Raw genomic sequence first — 19784 nt, forward strand, 5'->3', positions numbered from 1 at the left:
AAATATCTCGGAAATTTATTATTCCGGAAGGGCATGCAAGTGTTTTACGCTAGATTATTATTGGATTAGTGTGTTTTCCCATGCGACATCCGCGCTTTACCGGAAATGGATGGATGCGACAACCGGGCTTGCAAGCGCCTAGACGCCCTGCCTTGGCAAAGAAGGAATCGGAATGGAACCTCCCATCGCAGGCCCAAGCGACAGATTTTATGCTTAAATCAATACTAATTCATATTTGGTTGGATAGCTAGAAAGTGTGATTTTTTTTTTTTTTTTTTTTTTTTTTTGGAGGCAAGTACATACATAGCAGGGGGGCGATATTATAATAAAAGGCTAGAGTTGATAAAGAAAAAGTGCAGGAAAATAAATAAATAAATAACATGTACTTGGTGCAATTGATTTTAATATCAAACAATAGTGGTAATATAGGAATGATAACAAGCAGGGTGGGCAAGCGGTAGTGATAGGGTGAGGGGAGAGAAAAGTATGTATATAATGAGCCCAGGGAGTACCGCAGAAGAATAGCTGCGCAAGAAACAGAAGAAATGGAACAGAATGATACGATTCTCCGATAGATGTTTGAAGGGAAACAATTTGGGTTCCTTCTTCTCCCTCTTTTTTCTCGTTTTATGAGAAAATATCTGTCCCCCCTTTCAAAAAATCATTTGTCCGTTGCAATCTGGCGCATCTCCACCGTTTCCCGCAGTGTTGTGCTCTTCTTTAGACACTCAGTCAATATATCCCACAGGTCAAGGGCAGTGTCGGCCCATGGAGCGGCGAACATGCTGCCGTTAACCTGCCCTGCAATGAATGTTCCACCACACGGCTTTCGTACATTAATGCAATGAAAGAGTGTGTAAATAAAGAGAGGGGAAAAAATCAAATACTAAAGCAATCGGCAATCGGAAACAAAGCAAAACATAAACTCGAACATATTAAAACTGGAGCAAATACAACAATATAGCCGTTGGAAAGACAATATAAGTACGACAAACACATCGCAACAACAAAGTGTCAAATCCCTCCCCGTATTCAGCCAAAGGAAACTAGTCGCTCGCTAAGATAAGAAAAGTAAACTAGATATAATTTCGCTGGGAAGACGAAAAGGTAATGAAGGAAAGTAAGTTGGGTAGGTAAAGGATAGTTATAGCGTTGGGGCTTTTAATCTAGGTGGATCGGGCTATCCGGATAGGAAGCTTGGGTGAGGCTTTTCAAAGGCGCAGAAGCAAAGCATGTAGAAACGAGTGACAAAGGCGATGATAGCATTGATGGTAACGAAGCGACGAAAAGACGGAGGGAATTTGTGAGAAAATTCAAAGGCCGTTAACCTTCAGCTTCTCTACGGAGAGTTTGTCGTGACACGTGGGAGTAGGAAGAGCGAATACAATGGCGTCAGGAGACAAAAATAAAACCAACGCATGAAACAAACACACTGTCTTCCAAAAGGAATTTGTAAGCCAGTAAGGCGACGTTGAGTTATGTCTCATAGCGAACTTGGATGGGAAAGCAAAGACAGAATTCACTCGACTAAACAATCGCATCGGAGAGAGAGCACTGGGAGGGAACTGTGGCTCTCAGCATCAGTGAGAGTGCCACTCCACTGAACACCACGCAATATCTCATATATAGTCACCGTTCGTTAGAAGGATGTGATTTGTGTGACCACTATCGCTTTCTCTTCTTGTTTTTATCAGCGACGCTAGAGGGGGCCGAGGCAAGTGCCAGGGACGGTGCGGCCATATGATGATAGCGCTCGTCAGCTCCATGATGATAGGGCACATTGTTTCCGAGGGCGGAAACGACGCCAGCACTGGTGGGGGGAGCATCATTCTTTTTTACTGGGACTCCCATGTGGCGGCCATATCTGCCCTTGCGGCCATTGCCCTCATCCTCGCTAATACAACCTTCAATCCCAATGCCTGCATCTTTGCACCGCTGGCATGGTCGTTGGCGATCGCAACCCTTCTTGCTTTTGCGGCAGCGCTGGCAGCGAGGCTTGGTGGACAGGTCTTCCTCATCCGCACCAAGTTGATGCTGGAAGTTCACTGCGGATGATGATACTTTGCGTGACGTAGCAGGGGTAGTCATAGGAGGGAGGGCTGATGGAACTGCAAACCCCGGGTTGTTGTTGTTGTTCGCAGGGGCCTTGCTTTTACGGGAAGTAGCAGCAGGGCGGTTTTTGTTGGCCTTACCGGTTTTGGCCGATGCACCTGTCCTAGCGACTGAGGCTTTGGGAGCCGCCGCGTTCGAAGTTTTGACCTTCGGACGCTTTGCTTTGGGTGCATCCTCGTAGGCAGTATCGTCATCGTGTTCATTCTTGACAGGTGCTTGAGCCTTCTCATGTTGATATCTCGCATCAAAGTCATCACTACTTGGGTCGCTGGTGTCGCAGCTAGGAAGGATTTCATCCAGGTTCTTGTGATGCTTTTTGAGAACACCTGGTGGGAGCAGTGGGCTGGATTCCAACTTTCGTCGTGAGCGCGGTGGAAGATCATCGTCATCCTCGCTGGCCTCTGAGCCATCCGTAGTGGCGCCAGTCGACGAGGAAGCATCAGCAGCGCCACTAAATGCGTCATCAAGGGTCGAGGCAGAGGTGCGCCCGTGAGAGAAATTCGAAACGTCACCAAGTCGAATTAGCTGCATTGCAACATCTTCGTCGGAGATGCAGCTCGCAATTGTCGGGTCTGGGGTCGGCAGTATGCCATTGCTGTTGGAACGACGGGCAGAGTTTCCGAAACCGCCAATAGATTGTGCGTTTGTCCGATCGCGTAGTCGATGGCCATGGTGAGCCGATGTACCATACATGTTATTCAAAGGTGTATTTAATCCGTACATTGCATCATGACGCCCATACCCTTGGGGGGATGGAACAGGTTGTTGTCCTACGGAAGGACGCTGGGCAGGTCTTGCAAAGGGGGAGGGCCCTTCTTGCACGGTGGAACGTCGTTGAGGAGATATCGACGATGTTGATGTAGTGAGGGGAACTTGAGGCGGTACGAACAGAGGCAGTTCCTAAACAAAAGTGAAGATATGGTTAATTGACTGTCTCGTCAAGAAACGTCCTCCCATATTGAAGGGATGGCCTTAATGAATCTTACTTACCGAGCTCTCAAACTTGGGTCGTTTCCTTCTACCATCCTGCAGTATATTATCCATACTGATTTCAGAGCTAGCAAACTGCTCACTTCTAGCCTTCTTCGATCCTGTCATTGATCCATGGTCGTCATCATTGTCGCTGTAAGGCCCCACAGTGTCGTCCTGAAAGCTGCCGTGGGTGCTGGACCCACGGCTCTTAATTCCAGAACGAGATGGAACCTTTTGGGCAGAGACACTGCGATGGCTTCGACCAGCGGGAGAATTGCTTCTCTTCCTTGCAACTCTCGACTGTGGTCGGGAAGGCGGCTGCCCATAGTCAAGGGCCTGCGCAGGGTGTTGTGGCTGATGCTGGAATGGCTCCCCGAGGCTGGGGCGTTGATAGCCATCAACGGGACTATAGTAGCCCGCTTGTGCATAATTATCGGGGTAGCTATGGCAAGGGATGACTCTCACATAGACGGTCATATTATTTCTCAAATTCTCGTATCTTGCGATGAGTGTGTTGCCATTCTCATCCTCGAAGCTCACACCGCTTGCTGCACCTTCATAGATGCCATAGAAATTTTTGACAGTGGTAACGATCGAATCAGTAGTATCATGAGGGAATATTTGCACTCGCATGGGGATACGCGCCCTAACCTTCGAGTTTTCGTCTAGGAGAAGCTCGAAGGCAACGTGCTTGGGAGATGGACTACAAGGGGATGGCTGCTGCGAAACAGGGCCACTACCATAGCCATCAATGGCAGCAGGAGCGTCAGAAGGAGTGGAATAACCATCCTTATGTGTCACTTGGTTCTGGGGAGGTGCAGATGTCATCGTTGTAACGTAGTGTTGGGCTTTCTCTAAGGGTCGAGATTGTGGGGTGGACAAGGGCCCGTTGGCAGAACTTGCATGCGACGGCTGGTCCGTGAGGAGACTCCTGAGTTCCATCTATCTCATCACAACCATCCAAATCGAATTGATCGAAGTTATGCGAGGTTTTGACACCCAAATGGGCGAAGTTTTATTGTTGCAAGGAAGAGCAGGGTGTATTCCTGCGCAACCCAAGGTACAGCAGGGCTGGAGAGGGAGAAAAAAAGTCAAAGGGAAAAGAAAACAGGCGAGGATAATGAGAGATTTCCTGAGAGAACGATGAAACGGGAACAGTTAGAATCGTAAATATAGAGTCGCAGAATGGAGAAGAAGGAATAAGCGCTGTGGTGTTTGGGGATTAGGGATGGGGAGATGGGTAGGGATGAGCAGCCAGCCAGGGCGAGGTGTGTTGGCAGCGTTGAGGATTGAGGGTTTGGGCAGAAAGGCGGAAGGGCAGGGTGCAGTAGACATGGAGAGGGGAAGATACCTATACTGAAGCAAAATAGCTTGGACAGGGTCGCAGAAGTATACTAAGTATGATTCCAAAATAATGCTGGCGATGATGGAGATTCGCAGTGGATGAAGGGCCTCGTCGGCGGATGCAGTCAATCTGGTGGCAGCTCAGCGACAGAACCAGTCAAATAGAGAAGCATGCAGGGTACAAGGGAAGAGGATAATACTTACATAGCATGTGAGATGGGATAGCAGCCCGTCAAATGGAGCAGATGCAAGCCATCTGAGGGAGTTGTCGAGTGTTTAGGGTTGACAACGGAGGATGAAAAAGAAGAGGAGGCAGAAGAGGCAGAGGTTGAGAGGTTGAGGTGAGGTGGGAGCGAACTTGCGAACCGGAGACGTTTCACACAACACACGGCCCAGTCAAAGTCAGGTCAACCAAAGTCAACCAAGCCGATCTCCATAAAATATACCATGTGCTGCAGAGGTATGACCTGCAAGCAAGCACATTTAATGATTATATATAATCTATTCTTCAACTCTCTATAGTAATATGTGTTTGGCGCTCTCCTGTTCCCATGTGCTATCGCTCGCTACCGCTCGCTACCTTGTGGTCATGATCATCGTTTCATCCCCCAGCTGTCTTCCCATATCGCAACGTCGCATTAAATCCAGCAGTATCCCTACCCGCTATTTCGTCCTGACGGATGTTAATTTACAAGAATGCGACGGCTGTGTAGGTTTCGTCAACTAATGCATCCGCCCAGATGAATGCGACAGCTCGTGTCTCTGTGCGCTCTGCGGTTCTATGTACAGACTCCTCCCGCTTGATATACAACAATTTGTAGTTCGAAGAATGAAAATAGGTAAATTATTAGATATATCATAATAATGCGATACTGCCTATGGGTCTCATTTATGCATTTATTCGTTTTCAAACTGCCAATTCCCACGCGATATAGGGGATAGCCTTGGGAAGTTTTTTTTGCCCAAAGAGGGCCCTTAGAAAATCCAATTGTCAACTAACCAAGGCCACGGCTGCAAGAAAAGTAAAACTAAAAATCCCCCTCCTTCAGAATCATGCTTTTACTATTGATTGTTATTATTTAGTTTGTCCAAGATTCCTGCGCATAAAAAGGTCGCCATGCATGCGGAGACGAGACAGCGCTGGCTGCGGTAAGGTTCTGGCTCTGGTTGGTAGTGGGAAAGAGGAGAAAAATCGACTGGATCTCCGGTCTTTTTCGTAAGGCCGGATTTTGCCCATCCACCTTCCTGGTGCGGTGCCGTGCGGCCACGTCGAAGCAGTCAAATGGACGTTATAAATGTAAAGTTATGGGGTGGGCTTAGTTTGAGGAGTAGTCGCACGCCATGTTCATGAGCATCCATATGTGATTTCAGATGGTCTGGGGGAAAGGGGCGAAGAAACAGGCTACAAGTTACAGATCCATCCATTGAGACTTTTTCTTTTTCCCTTTTCTCATTGCATTCTTCATGACTCTATGGATGGATGGATGGATGGATGGATGGATGGATGGATGGAGGGATGGAGGGAGGGAGGGGAGGGAATCCACCGCCACTCTCGGCCTTGATGATTATTGACGGGCGACACACACGTCCCACGGAACGGAGATATTAGAGGACAAAAATATTTATCCTTCAGTTAGCTGGGCTCTCGGGCCACCTGAACAGGCAAAACCCTTCATTCTTTTGGTCTGGCAGTGTATCAGCCATGGCCCGCTGACTATTATTTTACCAGCCCAGGCCCGCGCGAAACCAAAGCAGCAAGACACACACACGAACGAGCCTAACCAATCATACAAGGTAACTAGGCAGGCACCTGGGGTTGTCGCACTGCGAGATCCTCAACAAATTTGTTATGTGTTGCATCAGAAGTTTAAGGGGAATATGGCATGTTGTTATTAAGAGTTAATTCATGATGATAATGGGGACAGTCCCTGTGCTCGTCCATCCCGTCAAGCTGGGTGTTGTGGATGCAGCGCAAGAACTAGTAGCGTATCTAGAAAAGCATAAAGAGGCGGCATGGCGCATTCGCAACTCGGCCTTTAGGTAGTTCAGGCCAATTGTTGTTTCATGTCGTTGATTCGACAGCAAGACGGGATTCTTGATAATTGTCGCATCCATCTCGTGGGAGATTTTTCTGGGGTTGCTTCTAGTTGGTAGCTGAAAGGAAATGTAAAATGCTGGTTTTATATCTACAGAACCATAGCCACAGTGAACAAGACATAGACAGGAAAATGACAATGAATAGGTGGACGGATAGATAGACAGACGCATTCTGGCGCAAAAAAGGATAAGGAGTCAAGCGATTCTTACGTTAATTTGCTGCGCACGCGGATCTTGTAAAAAAGTATCAGGAATCCATCGCACACAGCCGGCGTTGATCAGCTGGGTAAAACTACATAAACCATCCATGTTGGGTGTACCCCGTTTCCCCAAATCAGATGCCATCGCCACCTTCCTATTATTAATATTCCCCAGCCAGCTCACAATCAGCAGCCATAATCTTTCAGCAAACCAGACGCTGGCAAGGCTCAATGGATTCATGCGCAGCCCTGCCTCTTTCCCTGCTCGTCGCTCGGTGATATTCATCCCGGGGGGGGGAGAAAAGGGTTTATGCCTACTGGTTTATATTTATATATTCTATGATTTATCCCGTTGTGCCATTGCCGGCCTCTGTCGCTTTTTTTTTATGTTGCAATTGCATGTGGAGACATGGAATGCGCTTCAAAACTGTCAACCTTCATCGCGGAAGTTCCCGAGGGGGGGGGAAGGGTAAGGGCGGGCATGCGCTGCGTTTTACCTTCAAGTGACAAGCAATAAATTTATTCTCTCGTCTTGAACCATGCTCGCTGCTCACTTTTTTTCCCTTTTCCTTCCCCCTTTCCTCTGTCCTACGGTGAGTGCGTATCAATCCAATAGAGTTCGGGGATTGGTCGGGTTCATCACAATTACATTTTGTGAGGTTTATGATGCGACTTTGTCGCCGTCACTGGAAAATGAACAGTTGGGGCATGGTTTGTCCAGGAGACGACTTGTTCTTGGTGGTGATTTGCCCAGGTTTGACTTGGCGGTGGTGATGTGTATCATTTGTGGCCCGTGTGGGCGGGCGGCTATACTGGCGAATGAAGACATAAAAGTCTGGCCGAAACACCCGTTTTCCGTACCTAATAATAATTCATCATCGAAACAGTTTGTTCCATCATTCTTTTGATGGCGGTGCAGTATGTTCCCGAAAATTGTGGTTGCGGCCCCACCCAATTGTGCCACCAATATATAACCTTTCTGGTTCGGCAAAAATAATTCTGGCTACGTGGGAGATGGGGAAAAAAACTTGGCTATTTTGTCGCGTTTACGGGAAAAACTGGAAGGTTTATTTGATGTGGTTTACGCTGGATCCCGAGGGTGTTTTGAATGAGCTGGCAGGGCAATTCTGACCCAGCGCTCAAACAGGATTGGATGGTTTTTCGGCAACGGATGGTTTGCGACACTCCGCTCACGTGGTTTGGCGTTTGGGCGTGTTCTGCTACACGCGAAGAATGCAAACTATACAAATACTATAATTACACCACAGCGAGTGATTGCACAAATAAGAGATTTCTCAACTGAGGTCGCGTGTATATGCTCAATAGAAAATATTGGTTTATAAATAAAAGTGTTAGGGGATTGGACTTTTACAGTAAGGGCGGCAATTCTGGACAAGCGCCGGAAGACGTGTTTTCAACCCTCGGTTATGACGTAATCAGCGTCGCTTGGGTTGTCAGCCAACTTACCCGCCGCTAGCCCACAACAGGACTAGCTTTGTTTATCGCTCCTGGCCATCAACAAACTAAACATCGCAGCATCGACAACAACAACCGCTCCACACAGAATTCCCCTCTCCCCTCCACCACCCGGCCGCCTGTTTACCATCAACCACTTTTGCTCGCACTTTTAATGGCGGAGCTTTATTGACTCTCCTTTTTCTGGACGTGCCGGTCCAAAATACCCCCCAATTGGCCCTGCCCTTCCAGAGGACCCTAGAAACAACGCTTAGATCTCTAGCTATCGAGGTGCACGTAAACATTGCTACACGCCTCTGTGGTTCATTCGACATAGACTTATAAGAAACACAGCTTCTTGCTGCTAGTATCAACGCCAAAATGGATGCAAAGGTTAGCATCAGATCCTTCTCCCGTCCATCTTTTACTCCTATTTACCCCTTTTTGCCTTTGGCTGGTGGATATCTGGTCAAATCGCGTTGATATCTCGATTCCATCCATGTTGTTTGGGTCGAATATTCACCTAAAATGAATGCCTTTGCTGACAGCCATGTTTCTTTTATCCAGCCTCAACGGCCTTTTCGCCCTCTACGCGTCCTAGGAGACGAGAACTTGCTGGCCCCTATCAATCCGGCCGGAAAGACACTCCACCATCGTAATAAATCGACACCGGCGTTGTCAACACTGGGCGAACCTGGTGGAGTGAAGAATGCTGTTAAACGTACGGCTTTCGGGGATCTCAGCAACACGGCCAATACTACGCGACCAACTAGGGATGATCCAGCTGTCCCTTCAAAGGGCTTATCAACAGTCACTGAAAAGCCAACCGCCTTATCTCGACCCGCTCAGAGGCCCCTGTCGGTTGCAGGTGCTAAACTTGCCCAAGTCAGCGCTTCCAATTTCAACGTCAACGTGATCGGTCCCAACACGAACCATTCTGCACTTGATAAGCTTCCTGGTAACCCTCGAAAAGCCATCACTAAACGCAATACCGTGTTCAAAGACACTGCACTACCTTCCGCGGTAGAATCCGAGCCTATTACTTCGCAGACCCACAAAACTTCTGCTCCTGCGGTGAATAACAAGGGACCTGTCGATCACGTGGCACAGCGGTCAGCAACTATCGCGAGTAACAACACGGCTGTGAATGATAAGCCAGTTAATGCAGCTCAAGCGAACAATCCAATGAAAAAGGACCTGCAACATTCGTCCGTGTCAATCAGCTCAGAAGAACCTGCTGCCTTGCGGTCAGATGGCGTATATATTAAAGAGAACGGAGAGGTTAAGTCGTATTCGCACCATGAAAAGGGTCACATAATGCACGAGAAGCCCATGCCTAGCTCCAATGCACAACCAGTCCTCACAAGTGACGTCGAAGTAGTATCTACGAAGCACGTTACTGAACACCGTGCAATTGTCTCCGAGAATTCTGACCCTTCTCGCCTCAAGCATGACCACGTACATTTGGCTTCGGAACCAGAAGAATATTGGGACGACGAGGACGATGATAACTATGAGGAGGATGGATACGTTACCGCTCGCTCACATCGATCCCGTGATAATACCACCGGAGGTGCAACGGTTCTTTTGATGCCAAAGGTCACACAGAAGGTACAGCGAGAGTTGAGCATTGCGAAGGAAATTGTTGAAGCAACTCGCACGCCGGAGGATATTGAAGATGAAGCTTGGGATACTAGCATGGTTGCTGAGTATGGAGATGAGATATTTCAGTATATGAGGGAGCTTGAGGTACTTACCTTTTGACGCACGAGACCTGCTCATTTGTAACTAACATAATTTCACAGATGAGGCTCTTGCCAAATGCCCATTACATGGATAATCAAGCAGAAATCCAATGGTCGATGCGCTCTGTTCTTATGGACTGGCTCGTTCAAGTCCATCATCGATTCTCCTTGCTGCCGGAAACCCTTTTCCTCTGTGTCAATTACATTGACCGATTTCTGTCATGCAAGATTGTTTCCCTTGGCAAGTTGCAGCTTGTTGGAGCTACTGCAATTTTTATTGCAGCTAAGTACGAGGAAATCAACTGCCCATCTCTTCAGGAGATTATCTATATGGTAGATAACGGATATACTGCCGATGAAATTTTGAAGGCGGAGCGCTTTATGCTCAGCATGCTGCAATTCGAGCTAGGCTGGCCAGGTCCCATGAGTTTCCTCCGGCGGATTAGTAAGGCTGATGACTACGACTTGGAGACACGAACTCTTGCCAAGTACTTCCTGGAGATTACCATCATGGACGAACGCTTTGTTGGTACCCCTCCGAGCTTCACTGCTGCGGGTGCTCATTGCCTCGCGAGATTGATGTTGAGGAAGGGAACCTGGGTAAGTCTCCTTTAAAACCGGCTTCAACTCGTCCTATTTCTAACTAGCCTTGCAGACCCCTGCTCACGTATATTATTCAAATTATACATACTCCCAGTTGTATCCACTTGTTTCGCTCATCCTTGAATGCTGCGAGGACCCGATGAAGCATCACTCCGCTGTCTACGAAAAGTACTCTGACAGACGATTCAAGCGGGCCTCTACCTTCGTGAAAGGAGAGATGATGAAGAAATTCAAGCTCCCAGAAGCGGCCCGTGAGGGCTCCGCTGCTCATTTAATTAACCTCTTCGAGGACGCGTCTACCTGGCGCCGTCAATAGGCTACTAGGGTTTACGATATCACCGCCAAACCTCAACTTCCACTCCTTCTATTTCCGCCAATACATATCACTTCTTTACTCGCTGTTCGGGTTTTCCATAAATATTTCGTACTCGCAACGGAACATATTTCTCCTGGTTTTTGCCTCGACAAAACATCCCGTTTATAAGCATAACGATTTGATACCCACTCTCCTTTACTCGACAATGTTTCTTAACTCTCCGTTTCGCCGACGCTACGTCGTGGCTCTTGATATGTTGCCACTTTCCCACATTTTACAGATTGAAAACCACATATCTCTCTATTATCTCACCCTCCTTTATACCCTAGCTACCCCAGCAACATACGACCTTTTTTTTTCCCTTTTGCTTTCATTACATCCAAGCCGGCGCGCATAATGGCGTATACAGGTTTCCTATCGGGGTTGATTGCGGTTTCACTTTTCTTGTCAACCAATCAAAGGCGTTTAGTTTTCAATTCTCGTAATGGCGTTGTGTAGATTTTCATTTCTGCGAGGACTCTAAAGCTAGCGATGCGGCCACTTTTCCTTTGTTCTTGTTCCGCCCACAACAGCCTTCCGACGAATGGTTTAGACTCTCTCCTTTTCCATCTAATACCTGCCGTTCGGTTGATCAATTCCTGGTTTACCTTGCGACTCTATTCCAACCCTCCCGCACATTCATTCACGTCCGTGCGGCACTTTTTCGTTTTTTGGGACATCGGTACAACCAAACGGTTCTATACGTACAGAACATTCGTTCGGATTTTTTCTCCTTGCTCAGAAGCGCTACACCTTTCTTGCTACATTTTGCTTCCCCTACTCTTTTACTTTTCTCTATATCTTTTTTCCCCGTCGAAGGGCACATGCTGACGTGAATCTCTGAGCGAATTCGCTTTTCCCTTATCATTTATACGTATGCGGCCCTTCTTCTCTTTTCTCCAGACATTGAGTATATATTTTTTCCTTTATTTTTTCCCTATCTCTCTTTTTTTCTTTTTTTCTTTTTCTTTTTCTTTTTCTTTTCTTTTCTTTTCTTTTCTTTTCTTTTCTTTTTCTTTTTTAAATCTCTAATGGGACGGAATGGGTGGGAAATGGGATATGGGTGGTTATTGCAGCCTATTGTTTTGGTTTTGGGACTGTTTGGTTTTTTGCTCGGGTGGGGTGGCTGGGCGCGCGGAGAATGGAGTTGTCGGATTCTATTATTTTTCCATGATTCCGGTCCCCTTTCTCTTTTTTCTTTGGCTTGCTGCGTGTTTTACTCTCTTATGGTCTAGCTTTTATTGTGTTTCATTCTATTTTATGAATGATTATTTTCTCTTTTGATCAATGATAAGTTTAATTCTATTCCCGTTTTCAGTCCTAAGCCTTCAAGCGGACTTATCCCTCTTGCTCTTGTTGAAGAATCTGAAGAATGGCGATGGATGGGAAGACTTGGGCGGAACTTTTATGCTACATTAGGTAGTCTACAATTATCAGCTTGGTCTATGTATATTCTCCTATTCCAAATCTCGCTTCCAAGGAAGCATCGTAGTTAGAACCGTGACCTGTGTTTATTTGTCTACGCCATTGATATAAAATGCTTTTTATATTTGCGTAGTTACCCATCCGGCGAAGTGGGAATCTGGGAAGATGTGTCCAAAGAACGTGTCCAAAAAGGGATGTCATCAGAGCATTGACGGATATACCCCCAAAAACAGAACAAAGCAAACGCCACTCATCATGATCACGTATGACTCCGTCTATTTATCAATTTTTACCTACTACTGATCCAGTCCATTAAAAACAACCAAATGCCTCACAACATCTATCACCTTCTCTTCACCCATGTCCTCAAGGCCTGGGTTATCCATCTTCTGCGCTAGAGCTTCGTCCAGTAACATACGTAGACGCGAGGCCAGTACACCGACCCGCGCCCAGCCGCGCAAACGCTGCCAGCCATCTACCAGCACGCCCCTGCCTAGAGTATCCAAGGTTATGGGCCCCGAGAATAGGAGGAGGCTATATGCGTTGAACGCTGTGGTTTTAATACGATTGTTAGATTTGTGGCACACAGTACGGGATGTGGGGATTTTCAAAGGGTGACGGGAGGCCATTGACTCACGGGTCAAATCGCGGATGAACACTTTGCTAGTTGCCATTTTCGTGAAGTAGCTCACATATGTGGCAGAACCGGAGAAACTCTGCGCGTCGAAGAGACTGGAGCTGGGGTGCACGAACACCCTGCCGTTTTCCTGGTTGAAGTATTTGATCGTGCGCGCATCAGGGTCTAGCTCTATGGTCCCGGACACCGATGGAGCGAACTTCTTGTCTGGGAAGCTGATGTTGGCGATTTGGGGGTTGAAGGCGCCGGCGATCAGGGCGCGGAGGAGTTGCGTGTTGGAGTTGTGGGTATTCCAGCGGTTTGGAGGCGTGCTAGCACTTTCATCTGCGTATCTGTAGTTCACCGGGATTATGCCGATATCTTTGAGCGAGGATAGCAGTTGAGATTTGTTGGAGGATATTTCGCGAAGAGTTTTGGGCACGAGGAAGTTGTCGTTGCACCATGATTGTGTTTTCCAGAGGCCCTGCTGTTTGACTCTTTCAGACCATTGCTGGTACGCCGCCAAGTCGATCAGCAAGTCTCCGTCCCCCGTTGAAAACGATGCCCGAGCTTGCTTGGCCTCTTCCCTTTTGTCTCGAGGCGATACAAACGGGCTTTTGACAGTAAGTATTGCTGCGATTGTTAGGCATGATTCAAGACACCCGAATATTGCGCCGTATATCATTAGTTTCGCTAGACGTAGATCCGTTGGAATCATGGAAATATACCGACCCAAAGCCGTTAACTGCTGATTATCAAGTGCACCAATGCGGTGGAGAAGTTCTAGTGCACCTTCTATCGCGACGTTCTCGGGTGGGGTAAGTGTGTTTGCAAGGAAGCCTGCTACATCTTCTATTCCCCTCATTGCTTTGACTGAAAGACACAGTTGCTCCAGGGGTACGCGTCGGATCTCAGGTTCTGGCCTGGGGGCCATATTGGCTTCTGCCTTCCGTGTATACATCTTGTAGCAAGTTCCACTGCTCACTCGACCTGCTCTACCTCGACGCTGTTTACAAGCAGCCTGCGATGCCCACACCTCTTCCAGGCGGACCATGTTGTCAGCAGGGTCGTAACGCGTTTCCTTGACACGCCCCGTGTCTATGACAGCAACCACATCTTCGATTGTGATGGACGTTTCCGCGACATTAGTGGCAGCAATTACTTTTCTTTTCCCAGGTGGAGCTGGCAGGAAGACCCGACGCTGTTCAGTTGGTAAAAGAGATGCATGTAATGGCAACGGGTGAGCAAATGGAAGATGATTTAGAGCAGCTAAGCATCGATCTATTTCCATGGTACCTGGTAGGAAGATAAGGATGCCGCCTGGCTGGTCCTTTAGTTGCGAATCAATATAGCGGACCGTAAACGCAATCAAATCGTAATTAATACCCATTCCGATTTTTTGGAGTATGGCACCGACGGAAGTATCCGTGGAATCGTCGTCATTCGAACCAGAATATTCATCCCAAGCCAAATATTGATTTCCAGGGCTGAAGCCAGTCCGCCTAACGACGTCATCGAGATAGAGATCTTCAACGGGGAATGTTCTCCCGGATATATTGACTCGCCCAACTTTACCGCCTCCTCCAAAGTATTGCGTAAATATATCTGCATCCAATGTAGCACTCATTAGAATGAGCTTAAGATCCTTACGACGTCGGAGGACGTCCCTCAACAATGCTAAAAGAAAATCCGTATCAAGACTCCGTTCATGAACTTCATCAACAACCACATGGCTAATATCTGCAAGGGAACTGACAACATCTTGGCCACCCGTTTGCATGCGGCGTAACAGTACACCAGTAGTCATGAACGTAATCTTCGTTGTGCCATATTTCACTTTCGAGTCGCCCCTGACAACGTAGCCTACCTCATCACCAACAGTGGAACAGCGCTCATCGCTAACACGATCAGCAAGTCCCAGGGCAGAAATTCGTCTGGGCTGCGTACAGACGATGTTCACGGCCGAACCGAAATCTCGTTTTATCATATCGTCAAGAATGAATTGAACTGACTGGGTGCTTTTGCCGCTCCCCGTCTCACCCGATACGATAGTAACCTGGTGAGAATGGACAGCATGGATAATTGCTTCCTGCATAGCCCATGCTGGAAGCGACCGCCTCGCCCTGAGCATTTTCTGTTGAGCAGGGGTAGTTTGTTGTGACTCCCATTTTTTCCGAATTTCCAGGCTTTGGGGGGTTCCAGGGCTTAGATTCAGCGGCTTTGGTGCTCTTCTAGTCGATTTAATGCAGCTGTTGGTGGTCGACTCGTTCCTGGAGTGAGATAATGTCTCGACGGAGACGGTCCGCAGCTTTCCTGGGTTTTCCAATATGCGAGGTAGATTTTCTTCGAGCCAATCTACCAAATTAAATATCATGGGCTCGCCAAGCAGGTCCTTATTAGCATGTTGTATGGCTTGTCGGATAGCGCTAAGGCGTATGTATGCTGGAATTTCCTTTGCTGCAATAGAAAGAACTGGTGTGCGGTTCGGGTATGGAGCAGTTGACGGCTTTTGGAAATAGAAAATCGTTCTGCATGGCAAATTCGGGTTCTCAGAAATAACTTCACATGTAATTGGTGACAATTTTGTATATCTCTCGCCATATATTGCTTCTAATGTCGAGTGTTCTTCCTCCCAAGCCTCCATATCCGTGGCACGAGAGCTAGGTTCGGGCACAATGCCGTCTTGTATGAGCATATTTTGGAGTTGTTCGGCCGCTAGGTATTCATTACCACGGTTCTTGTCAAGTACTTCAGCGCAGAAATCTGCTGAATAACCTGACATGGAAAGCCGGTTGACCTTGGATTCCCTGGATAGATCTCCACTAGCTAGACTTATTCCAGCAGTATACCCTTCAGGAAGACTCCAGGCAGGGAGATCATCCTCTGGAATATGTATCAACAACCACTCCAAAACCTCTTCACGGTCTTTGCATTCAGAGACTGCTTCTTCAACGTGACTCTTCCTGAAGCCTAGCCCAGTCAACTCTTCTACAATTCGCTTCTTTTGGGGATCCGATATTCGCACGCCGTATGGATTCCAAATAACTTTCTGTCTAATCAACTCTTCAATTGTACGACGTATCTTGCTTCCCATTTCAACCTTAGAAGCTTGCAGCCAGCGTTTCCCATCGTGACACCCGGCGCTCCCCGCGCGTGTATTCAGCCCTGGCTGTTGTAGTTTTCGGTCCTGAGCTTTGGCTTGCTCCTTTTCCCGTTCTGCCTTCTTCTTAGCAAGCTCTGCCGCCGCATGTTCCCGTTCCTGCATAGCATTGAAAGGGTCTGCTTCATACAACCAGCCTTTCCCTTCTTTCACGTCCGCATTCTTTAGTTGTGTAAACTCGTCCTTCCACAGATTGCGGTAGGTAGGCGGCATCATCGTGTGTAAATTACGCATGTTGCATACACGAAAAAGAGCGTATGCCGCGGCAAAGTGACGAGCTTCCATCGCCGTGGGACAGGCAGCCAAATGCTGGTGAGGTGGAGGGGGGCGTATTGGAGGAAGAGTGATAGTCTCCTTTGACTTCGGATTAGTTTTCTTGAGAATAACGCTTGAGACGAAGCCATCTTTCGTTTTTGTCTGGAATATATCAGTCATTATCAGAGATCCGAATTGCCATGTGGCTCCCCTAACGCGACATGCAAATGGGGCTTCTTACCATTGTGTATTCCGGTTTGTCCCATTTTTGTTTCTGACAGTGCTCCAAGAGCATATTCACAGGTAACTTTCCAGTCCATGATGCGCCCCCTATCACCGTCCGTGCTGTTGGCTTCTTTGGCGCTTCGCTCGACTCATCTTTGCCGTCCTTTTGGCCAGCCTTATTTCGGTCCGCGGCTTTGGATTTCCCCTTGGACTCACCAGCAGCCACGAAGTCGCTAATGGAGATTTCTGCTGGAGGCGGTTTGGGGGTGTTTTTAGATCCACCACGGGGGCCGCCTCCCTTCTTCGGGCCCATAGTAGATCACGAAAAACCGAGCAAGTCCCCAGTTCCCGGTGTTAGTTAATTCAGTGATTTAATTAATATTTCATCGCTGTCACTAAGCTGAAAGTTCGATGTGAGGCTCTGAATCGCTTAATAAGCAGATCTTATCTTATCAGCGCGCTCAGCCTTGAGCTGGTGACAGAATATCCGTTTGCGAAGTTGATATTATCAGCCCTATGTTTTTGCAGTTGACATGACCGTTTCATGAAACCCTTACAGATATCTAAAACATTTTACTAACACTTTTAACTCCTTAACCGACCCCTTAACCGATGAGCAAGAGCTCTTCGCATAGCTCCAGCGCCGGAAATGTTCCAGTGGAGCATAAAACAGAAGCGCCCTCAAATCAAACAGAGCAGAGCCGGAATGCTTGTATTATCCCATATTTATTTTGAGCATCCCATCCATTTATAACTGATATCTCACCCCTGTTTTGCAGTTACCGAACTTATGGCCCCCAAAACCAAACCGCCGCTACAACCAATATCCGCCTCTCACAAGCTCTCAAACGTATTCAACTCCCGTGATAACCTAGGCCCCTATATCGAAAATCCTTCAGCGTTTCCCCCTTCCGTCGTCCTCTACTATAACGATGACTTCGTTGCCGTCCATGACCGCTACCCCAAGTCCTCGCTCCACCTCCTCCTCCTACCACGCAATCCAGCAAAAACACGCCTACACCCCTTCGAAGCTTTGGAAGACCCAGAATTCCTTCAGAAGGTCCAAAAAGAGACGAAGAAATTAAAACGTCTAGCAGCTGCGGAATTACGGAGGATGTACAGCACAACTTCCGCACAAGAAATCGCGCGCCAGCAAGCTATGGATGCGGATCCACCGCCCGACGAACTGCCAGCCGGTCGCGACTGGGAGAAGGAGATTATGTGCGGCATCCATGCGCACCCTTCTATGAACCACTTGCATATACATGTTCTTGCCGTAGATAGGTTTAGCCCATGCCTCAGACATCGGAGACATTATAATAGCTTTTCAACCCCTTTTTTCGTCGATGTTGAGGATTTTCCGTTGGCGGAGGATGATGTGCGGAGGCATCCGGGGAGGGAAGGGTATTTGAGGCTCGATTTTAAGTGCTGGAGGTGCGGAAAAATGTTTGGCAATAAATTTCAGCAGCTGAAGGCCCATCTGGAAGAGGAGTTTCAAGCTTGGAGGGCACTTTGACCAATGCTTGCCTGACGAATAATAATTTTTTTATTTTAATGTTTATTGTTCCCAATCCCTCACTCAGGGTTCCGTCGTGTATGCTGGAGGTAAATTATATACATTGGCTCAACATCTCATCATAGCTTGATGCTATAGAATTGCGGACCTTAGGGTAAATAATAAAAATTGTATTTTCAAGATGCCATGGGAATATCGAACAAACACCACGAAATATTCTTCCTCTTTCGTATGAACCCAGATCGAATATATATTATTTGATAAGTAATACAAATTTAAAATGGAAAGAAAGGAACAAGATACCGAACCCAAATGTACTAATACAAAGTCGCATCGCGGAAAGCTACCAATCCCGTTTGGGTCAAGGGAGCTCTCCACAAGACGCATATTGTTATCGCTGGTTTTGGAGGATCCGTTCCAAACTATATCAACTATTGTTCTTCTTTTTTAACCGGACTCCGGAAAGAAATGACAATCGCCATATAGATCGTTTGAAGGCATATTATATCATCCAAATAGGTAATTGTCTGGTCAAAAGGATCGCACTAAGCTTTGGGCTTCGCCCGGCCTCCGCTCTTCACTTTTCGAGGCTCGGGTCGGTGAATGTGGTGGGCAGGGATCCACTCAGTGTCATAGGTTTTTCCAGACGCGACACCTGTTGATTCGGTTCCAGAAACGGAGGCATGCTCAGATGTCTCGCTCTTGGTCTGTCCGAAAGATTTCTTCGGTCTGTCGCCACCCTTGCGTTTCTGGGGGAAGTATGGAGCGATCCAGATGGTATAGGCGAAGTAGACGGTGCCAACGAAGGCGGATAGGAGGAAGAACCAGAGGAAGAGGCTGGGAAATAGTATGCGACATTAGCACATGCCGTGAAGCAAAGTTGGGAGACAGGAAATACTCACACTTTAGGGTCAAAGATGCTCGTTTCCGGCTCGACGATACTAACGGTGCCGCTATAGGCCTGGACGGTAAATGCCATGCTATTTGAATTGGAGATAACGGCGGCCAGATGCAATCTCAAGTCCTGGGGATGCATTTCAGTGACAAAGGCATATCCCGTCGAGTGCTGGCCCCCAGCGGGGATCGCAACATCGTAGCGGGAAGAAGTGAGGTTGCGGACATTCTGAACAGGCTCTCCCGCAGGATCAACTGTCCATAGACTTCCTGCGATCAAGTTCAACGTCACTGGATCAGGTTCATTGTTGGAGATGGTGAGAAGAGCTTGAGTCGGGTTGCCGTTTACGAGCGTCACTCCGAAGATCTCGGAGTTGGGAAAAGAAGCCGAAACGCTAACATTCAATGTTGGGGCTATGACTTCCTCAGCAGCAGGCTGAGCGGGCTATTGCAATCACGGGTTCGTATCAGCAGGTGCCTCGCCGCGAAAGGACATTTGCATAGAAAATAACTCACAGAATCCCCGCGAACCAGGACGGCTTGCAACGAGAGCAGCACAGCTGACAGCAGCCCAAGTTTCCCCATTTTGGCGATGATAGTTTTATTAAATGTATAGGGAGGAGATTAGGAGGGGGGGGGAAGAGGGGAAAAGAGCGATAGAGTGGGAATTGAAGAAGGAAGTTAGAAATGCCAGTCCCCTAATGTATGGGAACGCTGAGCTTAATTTCCACGTATGTCACATCAGAACGGTGGAACCTTGTAAGCGTGATGAGTCAGCAGCCCAACTTGCGCCGCTTGATGGAATTAGAC

The 19784-nt window shown here is 47.7% G+C and overlaps 5 protein-coding genes across 5 annotated transcripts; 2 read left to right on the forward strand and 3 right to left on the reverse strand.

Moving 5' to 3' along the window:
• Positions 1 to 260: 260 nt before the first annotated feature.
• On the reverse strand, positions 261 to 7690 carry BDBG_02714 (C6 finger domain-containing protein). The gene is made up of 5 exons (XM_002626491.2): positions 7223 to 7690; positions 4633 to 7144; positions 4436 to 4558; positions 3103 to 4216; positions 261 to 3012 (listed from the first exon to the last, which is right to left on the reverse strand). The coding sequence occupies exons 4-5, from the start codon at positions 4024 to 4026 to the stop codon at positions 1666 to 1668; spliced, it is 2271 nt and encodes a 756-aa protein (XP_002626537.2). The 5' UTR covers positions 4027 to 4216; positions 4436 to 4558; positions 4633 to 7144; positions 7223 to 7690; the 3' UTR covers positions 261 to 1665.
• BDBG_02717 (G2/mitotic-specific cyclin cdc13) lies at positions 6808 to 12604 on the forward strand. The gene is made up of 4 exons (XM_031720922.1): positions 6808 to 8573; positions 8748 to 9929; positions 9986 to 10525; positions 10581 to 12604. The coding sequence occupies exons 1-4, from the start codon at positions 8562 to 8564 to the stop codon at positions 10842 to 10844; spliced, it is 1998 nt and encodes a 665-aa protein (XP_031577270.1). The 5' UTR covers positions 6808 to 8561; the 3' UTR covers positions 10845 to 12604.
• Positions 11973 to 16982, reverse strand: BDBG_02718 (DEAD/DEAH box helicase). The gene is made up of 3 exons (XM_031720923.1): positions 16581 to 16982; positions 12946 to 16501; positions 11973 to 12858 (listed from the first exon to the last, which is right to left on the reverse strand). Exons 1-3 carry the CDS (start codon positions 16875 to 16877, stop codon positions 12605 to 12607), a joined length of 4107 nt encoding a protein of 1368 aa, XP_031577271.1. The 5' UTR covers positions 16878 to 16982; the 3' UTR covers positions 11973 to 12604.
• Positions 16983 to 17029: 47 nt separating this feature from the next.
• Positions 17030 to 18559, forward strand: BDBG_02719 (aprataxin). Its single transcript, XM_002626496.2, has 2 exons — positions 17030 to 17276; positions 17344 to 18559. Exons 1-2 carry the CDS (start codon positions 17177 to 17179, stop codon positions 18078 to 18080), a joined length of 837 nt encoding a protein of 278 aa, XP_002626542.2. The 5' UTR covers positions 17030 to 17176; the 3' UTR covers positions 18081 to 18559.
• On the reverse strand, positions 17158 to 19754 carry BDBG_02720 (translocon-associated protein). The gene is made up of 3 exons (XM_002626497.2): positions 19491 to 19754; positions 18983 to 19419; positions 17158 to 18917 (listed from the first exon to the last, which is right to left on the reverse strand). Exons 1-3 carry the CDS (start codon positions 19557 to 19559, stop codon positions 18626 to 18628), a joined length of 798 nt encoding a protein of 265 aa, XP_002626543.1. The 5' UTR covers positions 19560 to 19754; the 3' UTR covers positions 17158 to 18625.
• Positions 19755 to 19784: the final 30 nt, after the last annotated feature.

This window comes from Blastomyces gilchristii, assembly GCF_000003855.2.
Source record: "Blastomyces gilchristii SLH14081 genomic scaffold supercont1.4, whole genome shotgun sequence".
In the NCBI taxonomy this organism is placed as follows: domain Eukaryota; kingdom Fungi; phylum Ascomycota; class Eurotiomycetes; order Onygenales; family Ajellomycetaceae; genus Blastomyces; species Blastomyces gilchristii.